At 41.9% G+C, this 9302-nt stretch overlaps 1 protein-coding gene across 2 annotated transcripts; it reads left to right on the top strand.

Moving 5' to 3' along the window:
- Nucleotides 1–2854: 2854 nt before the first annotated feature.
- LOC132209252 (zinc finger protein 892-like) lies at nucleotides 2855–8817 on the top strand. 2 transcript variants are annotated; one of them, XR_009445342.1, is made up of 2 exons: nucleotides 2855–3150; nucleotides 6626–8817. XR_009445342.1 is itself a non-coding variant. In XM_059644363.1 (2 exons), exons 1-2 carry the CDS (start codon nucleotides 3062–3064, stop codon nucleotides 6876–6878), a joined length of 309 nt encoding a protein of 102 aa, XP_059500346.1. In that variant the 5' UTR covers nucleotides 3047–3061; the 3' UTR covers nucleotides 6879–8817. The 2 variants fall into 2 exon arrangements, 1 of the variants encoding a protein (XP_059500346.1); XM_059644363.1 differs by having other exon boundaries at nucleotides 3047–3117.
- The last annotated feature ends 485 nt before the right edge of the window (nucleotides 8818–9302 follow it).

Here is a 9302-nt window from a genome sequence, read left to right as displayed (position 1 = left end):
ACAGTAACTCGTGGGGTATAACAGGGATCTGTTCTTGAACCCCAGCTGTTCACAATGTGCGTTGCTGATTTAGATGAGGAAACTAAATATAATTTTTCAAACTTTTTAGATGGCACAAAGCTGGGTGCATGCATGTTGCAGTGTGATTTGGAGAAGCTTTGTAAGTGAAAATTAATATTGGTTACGTTATATTTGGATAAATGTAAGCTTATCCATCTTGTAGCAATAAAAAAAACAAGGCAGATTATCGTTTGAATGGCACATGGGAGTGTCAATGAGACCAGAGGATCCTTGCGCACCAGTTGCTGACAGTAAGTGCACAAGTGCAGCAGGCAGTAAGGAAACAAATTATCTGTTGGCCTTCACAGAGTGAGGATCCAAATAAAGGAACAAGAATGCTTTGCTGCAGTTACACAGGGCCTAAGTAAGTCCACACCTGTTATATTGTGTACAGTTTTGGCATGCCTATCTGAAAAAAAGTGTTCTTCCTTTCGACGGCGTTCAGCACGTGTTTACCAACTTGACTCCTGGGATGGTAGGAATAACGTATGAAGAGAGATTGAGTCAGTTAAAATTGTATTCAACGGAGTATAGAAGAATGAGGGGATCACATTGAAATCTCCAAATTCCAAACAGGACTGGACAAGTTAGATGCAGGAAGGATGTTCCAATGGTGGGGAATTACAGAACAAGGGGCTACAGTTTAAGGATATGGGGTAAATATTTTAGGACTGAGATGAGGAGAAACACCATCACCTGGAGAATGCCGGGAAGTGCATTCCTTTTTTCTCTCCCTTTCAAAATAAATTGATCTCCAGCTCTTGTTTTCACGGTCTCTTCCTGACACCACACTTGCTTAACAGGGACCCATTTAGGAAAAGCATCCCAAGCAGATAACAGACGTCTCATTTCATTCAGTCAAATGTCTCAGCTTTTACTTAAATTTTGATCTTTTGAGCTTACACCCGAATGTCTGTGAATAGCTTCAATATGACTATACATGTACATGTCAGCACTAGGAGCAGATATGTGCCATTTAGCCACTCTCGCCTGCTTGGTCATTAAATAAAATCATGTCTGAACTGAGTGTAGCTTCAACTCCACAAGCTATTTATCATAATAACCTTTTGACTCTCTTGTTGACCATCAATATATTTAGCATTCATATAAAAAAACTACCTCCTTCATCTTAGATAGCAGCCCACCAATGTTTTTTTGTTAATTTGTTTGTGGGATGTGAATGTTGGTAGCTAGCCAGCATTTATTGCCCATCCCTCATTGTCCTTGAGGGAGTGGTGGTGAGCTGGCTTCTTGAACTGCAGCAGTCTTAGTTTTATAATTCGCCCCACTATGTTGTTTGGGAGGGAATTCCAGAATTTTGACACAGCAACTGTGAAAGAATTGCGATACATTTCCAAGTCAGGATACTGAGCGATCAGCAGGGGGAATGGTGGTCATTGGTTTTCCTGTGTATCAGCTGACCCAAAACCCATTGGTGTAACTGAAGGCTGGTGGTGGAGGGGGTGGATGTTTATGGGTGTAGTGCCAGTGATGTGGTTTGCATTGTCTTGGATGGTCTCAAGCTTCTTCAGTCTTAACGCAGTTACACCCATCCAGTGGGAAGTTATTCCATTTCACTTTTATGGAAGATGGACAGGCTTTGGGAAGTCAGCAGGTGAGTTACTCACAGCAGTATTTCATCGGTTTTGACTCACACTTGTATTCACTGTGTATAACTGGTAAGTCCAGTTGAGTTTCTGGTAAATGGGATCCACCTGCATGTTAACAGTGGGGCATTTAGTGACGGTAATGCCATTGAATGTCAAAGAAATGTGATTATATTTTGTCTTATTTGAGAATGTCATTGCTTGCCATTTATATGTAGCAAATGATACCTGTCACTTGTTCGCCCAAGCCACGATAGTGTCCAGTTCTTTGGACTTGTATTCCTTTACTGTGTCTCCGAAATCTTCTCTCCCCACAAGGCAAGCATCATTTCTGGACGCTCTTTCTCTTTGCAGAGAAAAGAAAAGTAACATCTTAAAACAAAGGATAGCCGTGCTGATTTGATTTGTTCTTGGAGCTGTCATCTAACTCCTGTGCTAAGCCTGACGGACAGATTAAACACGGAAGATGTTTCCACTAATGTGTGGACACAAAAAAAAGATACGAGTCACAAATGAATTGATTGTACAATTCAGAAATCAGTTCTTTGACTGAGTATAAAACAAGAAGATATTGGAAATATTCAGTCTTGATGATAAGTCCCTGGCTTGAGAAAAAGAGTTAATTTTCCCTTTCTGTGGACTGATGCAGAGAAGTCATGTAATATAAAGTGCATTTCTCTTTCAACTGTTGCTGAATATTTCGAGTTGATTGAGTCTGCTTTTGTTTATTCAAAGAGTGCTGAGACAATGAAACTCATTACAGGAAGTGATTGACATCTCAGTCTCTTCTGAAGCTCGTGTGTAACATTTCACGCTTGCCTGAACATCTTAAACTACTGACGTATCAGCACAGTCACCGCACAGGAAGACTCTTCACACTTCAGTGTGAGAACGGATTTATTTAGTTTTCCTACCTGACATCGTTCAGCTTTGAAATTTGAAATGATTTTATCACCAATAAATGAATTCTTCTTGCGGCGAAATTCAAATATTCTACACAGGAAAGGTGTATATTTTGTTCACTTTATCCGTTGAGTGTGTGTTCATATCTCTTTGTTCTGCTGTTTATTAGAACCAGGACAGACAGGGACCATGCACTTGTATCAATGGATTCCTGTATCTTTCGTCCTGGCATATTCCTTCATATCTTCGTTGTATCAATATTGCTGCTCAATGGCAGCGTGTTTTTCCCAGCATTCTGGGTGGGAATGCATTTGCCCAGATGACAAAGTGTGGAGCTGGATGAACACAGCAGGCCAAGAAGCATTTTAGGAGCACAAGAGCTAATATTTCAGACCCACACGAGTTATCTCGGATTCACCAGCATCTGCAGTCCCCATTATCTCTGAATGTATACGCCCACTGGTGCGCGCGCAATCTGAAGCGTTTCAAACATGCGCAGTACCGGAGGCAAAGGAGAGCCGGAGGAATCGGATGAGGAACAGGCGCGGTAAGGATTTGAAAGGTGAAAATTAGAAATCAAGTGAGTGAGTATTCCACGAAGTGGGCGGAGAGGCTTTATAAAATCTGACAGTAGCTACCGTCACTGAATTGAAAAATACCGACCCCGGTTTTGTCACGAATAGATTGGAATTGCTGAATTCCTTTGTTAGCCGAGGCAGGGCTGGGCGCCGCGAATGTTTTCTGAGCCGTGTGAGCCCGCCATCTTTATCCGGGGCCAACTGGAAGCGGAGAGTGCGCTTGTCCTTTACTTGTTGGGAACGGGGCGAGGGGAAGGCGAGCAGGATTTACGAACAGCAACTTCAAACCAAGAGAAATGCTTTTCTTTTTCTGTTCTGAATCTCTGTCCTGGATTGATCGTGATGGATTTTACACTCTTACAGATCAATGTCAGCAGAGGAATTTGGCCGACTTGAACCTCAGAAAGAGTGAAAGAGTAACTCGATTGATGAGTATCTGAATGCTATCAGCATCTGAATGTGGTAGCGTTCAGGTATGAATGTGTGTGTGTGTGTGCCTGTGGGAAAAGATTTGAGATATCAGAAAATGAGATACACTATCTGTGGTTAGATTACAGTTGATTAGCTGTTTTTAGTTCTCGGACTTGCTGTCAGGAACGGTCTAACAACTATGGAGTGGATGTAGCACAGATTCACCTGATTGATAACTGAATCTGTAGGTTTAGAATACAAGAAGGCCCATATTAAAAAAAATCAAAAAGTGCAAACCATTTAGCCCATGCCAAATGTCTGGAGCAATCCAGTCAGTCCTATTCCCTTGTTTTATCCCTGCACCTTTGCATTTTTCTCTCAAATGCTGATTCAGTATTTTTTTGAAATCAATCAACATCAAATTTGCTTTGACGAATTAATCTATTTATTACTTTCAAATATCTGTGCATGTGAATCCCTCAGACTCTGCACACTCTTTAGTGTTGTGTTATTGCCTCTTCCTATCCCTTCTGCTAAAACACATCACTTCATTCTGAGAGAGGTATCCCTGGAAATTGAGTAATAAGAAATATTTTTGATCAAAGTCTTGGGAATATGATTAGTGACTGTCAGGGGAGTTACAGAGAAACTATTTCCACTGAGTGGGGAATTGACGACGAGCAGTAACAATCTGAACATGACATCAGTACCAGCATATTTCCAGGTCAAGTTTTCCAGATCCTTATAACTGTTTGATGGTTCAGGGACTGCAGAATTCCACATTCAATCTGGAAGATTGGAAAGTGTCAAATTGAAAGAAAGCTGCTGTGCGTTCAAGTCGTGCAAGCTTCATTAGAATGGCGCACTAGTCTATCAGGGCAAACTGGTACAAAGGATGATGTCACATGAGCTGGAGAGATAGCTACATCGAAGACAGGGTGTAGCAGTGGAAAGATACTTTTCAGAATGGAGGGTTTTGATTAGTGGTGTTCCACAGGAATCAGTGCTGGGACCTCTGCTGTTTCTGGTCTATATAAATAACTTGGAAGAACACGTGGCTGGTCGAATCAATAAGTTTGCGGACAATACAAAGGTTGGTAGAGTTGCAGATAGTGAGAAGGATTGTCAGATGATACAGCAGAGTATAGATAAATTGGAGTTATGGGCAGAAAGATGACATGTAGTTTAATCTGGACAGATATGAGGGGATGTAATTTGGAAAGTCAGGTACAGGTTTAAATTATAGAGTAAATGGCAGAACTCTTAGGAACATTGATATGCAGAAGGATCTGGGTGTGCAGGTCCACAGGCTACTGAAAGTGATGGTGCAGGTAGATAATTTAGTATAAAAGGCCTTTGGGATGACTGCCTTCATTGGAAGGTGCAATGGCGATATGGACAGGCAAGTTATGCTGCTGCTTTGTAGAACTCTAGTCAGGCCACACTTAGAATATTGCATTCAGTTCTGGACACCACATGTGGATTTGGATGCTTTGGAGAGGGTATAGAATAGGTTTCCCAGGATGTTGCATGGTTATGGGGGAGTTTAGCATTGAAGAAAGGTTGGAAAGACTTGGTTTGTTTACACTGGGACGCAGCAGGTTGAGAGGGTGGCCTGAGAGAAGTTTATAAGATTGTGAATGGCATGGATAGAGCGGAATGTATGAGACTTTTTTCCCCCAGGGCAGAGGGATAAATTACTAGAGGACACAAGTTCAAGCTGCAGGGGGAATGTGTGAAAGAGATAAGCAAGGCAAGCTTTTCACACAAAAGTTGCTGAGTTCCTGAAATGTGTTGCCACAGGAGGCAATGGAAGCAGACGCAGCAGCAGCAGTCAAGAAGCACCTGGCTGAATACATGAACAGGAAGGGAAGAGAGGAATGTGGATCCTGTGAATCAAGGCATTTTTAGCATGGAGCGTTAGAATGTGCAGGCATAGGCTTGGAGTGCTGAAGGGCTGGTTCCTGTGCTATGTTGTTCTTTGTTCTTAACAGAGGATTTTGTCTGGGTTGGGAAGCTAAAATGAAAGTCATGGCGCAGCTTGCAAACGGAATGGATTTTTTTTCTGCAGAATAATAGCCCAATCTGTATTTTCTATTCACTATGTGGTACAGTCCCCGTCATAAGCAGTGAGGACAGTAATTAAAATGTGTAAGGTACAAATGATTCATCATTTATTTTCTTCTTGCAAAACCTTGAAGATAGCCTGAAGAAAGATGTTATTTGCAGAGTAGGTTATATGATACAGAAAATCATTGGCAAAGTATTACATTCTAACTGAACTAGAGGCTAAAATAAACTCTGACTGTCAGAGTCCCTATTTTTTCAGCAGGTTTAATTTTTAATAAAATGCATTCTGACATATTGAGCAAGTCAATAATCTTTTCCAGTCTGAATCTGCTGCTCAGAGTCCTGGAAGTGATGGTTTTCCCATGCACCACCTGATCTTGTGTTTCTGTCTGGTGAGTTTGGGAGGTTGTTAGAATTACTGGCAGATGAATTAGATTACCTACAGTGTGGAAACAGGTCCTTCGGTCCAACAAGTCCACACCGCCCCTTGAAGCATCCCACCCAGACCCAGACCCATCCCCCAATAACCCACACACCCCTGAACACTATGGGCAGTTTAGCATGGCCAATCCACCGAGCCTGCACATCTTTTGACTGTGGGAGAAAACCGACACAGACAGAGGGAGAATGTGCAAACTCCACAGACAGTCGCCCAAGGCTGGAATCGAACCCAGGTCCCTGGTGCTGTGAGGCTGCAGTGCTAACGACCGATCCACCGTGCTGCCCATATGAAGCCCATCTCCATTAATGCTCTCCGTATTTCTCAGTTTTCCCACAAAGAACACCTTTATGCAGCCCCAGATTTGGCAGCCAGTTCCTTTCACTGAAGCTTAATACTGAACCAGTCCTATTGTTATAACAATCCAAGAGCTTTCATGGTCGCATTGTCCACTGTCTATCGCACAAATGATCAGATGTATTCAGTCCAGTTTTAAAGTTCTGCCTTTTTCTCTCTGGGCCACATTTCGTTCTTACTGTCTGTCATTCATTTTACAGGAAGTTGGAGCATTTGCAGTCAGTGAACTCAAATCTCGCTGCAGATTCTAACGAAATGTTGAATTCATCATGTCTTGAATATCATCAGGCTTTGATCATGGAAGCCAAAACCAGTGTTCGCACTGAGAAACCATGGAAATGTGAGGACTGTGAGAAGGAATTCAAATATCCATCTTCCCTGGAAAGTCATCAGTGTGGTCACACTGGAGAGAGACCGTTCACCAGCCCTGACTGTGGAAAGGGATTCATTTGATCATCCAGTCTGCTGACACACCAGCAAGTTCATATAAGAGAGAGGCAGTTCATCTCCTCTGAGTGTGCGAAAGGATTCACTCACTCATCCCATCTGCTGACTCACCGGCACGTTCACACTGGGGAGAGACCTTTAAAATATCCACACTCTAGGAATTGCGAGAAAAGTTCGAGAGAACTAATATCTCACATTAGTGAGAAACCATTCAGGTGCTCTCACTGTGCGACTCGGCTCAAGCGATCATCTAAACTCCCAATACACCAGCACATTCACACTGGGGAGAGACCGTTCGTCTATTCCATATGTAGGAAGTGTTTCATTCACTCATCTGACCTGGTGAAACACCAGAAAGTTCATTCTAATGAGAGACCTTTTTCAATGTTCAGACTGCAGGAAATGCTGTAAATGTTCTGGAGAACTGATGTCCCATCAACATGTTCACACTGTTGAGAGCCCAATAAGATACTCTCATGATGGGACTGGGTACAGATGAATATGTAACCTCGCTGTACACCAATGCATCCACACAGGGGAGATACCGTTCACTTGCTTCATGTGCAGGAAGAGATTCGTCAGATCATTGTACCTGCTGAAACACGAGCAAGTTAATTCTGACCAGAGAATGTGGGAAATGGTATAAAGATTCTGAACAATTAGCCTCCATTAACTTGCTCACATTATTGAAATAACTTTGAATGTTCAGATTGCAGAAAATGCTTTAAAAGTCCTCAACAATTGATGATCCATCAATGTGTTGACACAGGTGAGAGACCGTTCCAGTGCTTTCACTTTCAAACTGGGTTCAGGTGATCATTTCACCTCATTGTATGCCAGTGATGTCAGACTGGAGGGAGGTCGTTCGCCTGCATTGAATGTGGGAAGGGATTCACTCAAACACCCGACAACCCCCCCCCCCCCCCCCAAAAACATGAGTGAATTCACAAATAACCACAGTGGTTGCATTTTGCTATTAATTATGTTCAGTAATGAACACATTTCATTGTTGTCTGTTTCTACTGATGTTAAATTGACTTTCCTGAAAATATAGGTTTTTATTTTCTGAGTAAAAGGCAAATAAATTAGCTTTGTATTTAACACAAAACTTACACTTTGTTTTCAAATGTCCCAAGCACAAGTTAGTTTCTTTTGGCCTTCTTAACAAGAGGATTCAGATACAGGAGCAGGAACGTCCTTCTGTGATTCCACAGGTCTCAGTGAGCCCATAGCTGGATTCTTGTGTGCAATTTTGGTCTCATTATTCTTGTGGAAGAATGCTTTGGCTGTGAATGGAGTACAATGAAGGTTGACCAGAATGATTCCTGGGATGACAGGACTGACATGTGAAGAAAGACTGGATCAGTTAGGACTATATTCACTCGAGTTCAGAAGAGTGGTCTTTCATAGAAACAAAAGAATTCCGACAGGGCTCCACAGGATAAACAGAGGAAGGCTGTTCTCAATAAACAGGGTGTCCAGAACCATGACTTTTAGGATATGGGCATACATGGGAGCATAAAGATGGGATCCTAGTGTCTCTTTAACCTGTCATCGACAAGCTATTTAGGACTGAGATAAGAAGAAATTTCCTCACCTCTGGAATTATCTGCCACAGAAAGCACCTGAAGCCAAAACATTGAATGTATTTAAGAAGGATTTGGATATAATCCTTGGGGTGAAAGGAATCCAAGTATGGAGAGAAAGCAGGAACAGATGGATGATCAGCCACGATCGTGTTAAATGTTGGAGCAGGCTTGAATGACCAAACGGCCGACCTCTATTTTCTTTGTCAATGGTTATTATTTTCCCAAATACTTTTTCTCTTCTGATCAATATTATGGTTCTTTCCTCCCCTTTTGTGCTGCTGAACTACTTCATTTTTTTGTAATGTTGTAAGTGTTCCCTACTGTGAAGATTGATTAAAATTATTTGTTTAACTCCCCTGCTCTTTCCTGGCTCCTCATTATCACTGACAAATCTCATTCTCTAAGGGGCCGATGTTCACAGTTCTCTTCTCTTTTTATCTTTTGAAATACTTCATTGACCACAGTATGTTTTCTCCTGTTATGGTTATTTCCTCCCCTTTTTGCTGCTTGTCTATTTTTGTGTATTTTAAAGTTGCAAGAATGCCCTAATGTGAATATTGTTGGAAAGTATTTGTTTAACTCTCCTGCCCTTTCCTAGCTCCTCAATGTTACCCTTTACAAAGCTCATTTTATAAGGGGCCGATGCTCACAGTTCTGTCCTCTCTTTATTTATTGAAATAATTAATCAACCACAATACACATTGTTCCTCCATAATCATCTATAAGGCCTTGTGTGGTGGCATTGTGAGAGAGGCCGAGCCACAACAATGTACAACAGTTCAATAATGTCCAACTGTATGCAAAAAAGGCAAGTTTCATCAAAGCTTTTTGTCTTGCACAT

The sequence above is a fragment of the Stegostoma tigrinum genome, unplaced genomic scaffold (assembly GCF_030684315.1).
Source record: "Stegostoma tigrinum isolate sSteTig4 unplaced genomic scaffold, sSteTig4.hap1 scaffold_76, whole genome shotgun sequence".
In the NCBI taxonomy this organism is placed as follows: domain Eukaryota; kingdom Metazoa; phylum Chordata; class Chondrichthyes; order Orectolobiformes; family Stegostomatidae; genus Stegostoma; species Stegostoma tigrinum.
This window is presented reverse-complemented; position numbering and strand designations above follow the sequence as displayed.

Excerpts from the sequence above, each read along its gene's own strand:
- LOC132209252 (XM_059644363.1), top strand. The coding sequence starts at position 3,062 with ATGCGCAGTACCGGAGGCAAAGGAGAGCCGGAGGAATCGGATGAGGAA. Across the intron at positions 3,118-6,625 it reads TCGGATGAGGAACAGGCGCG|GAAGTTGGAGCATTTGCAGT; the intron begins GTAAGGATTTGA and ends TTCATTTTACAG.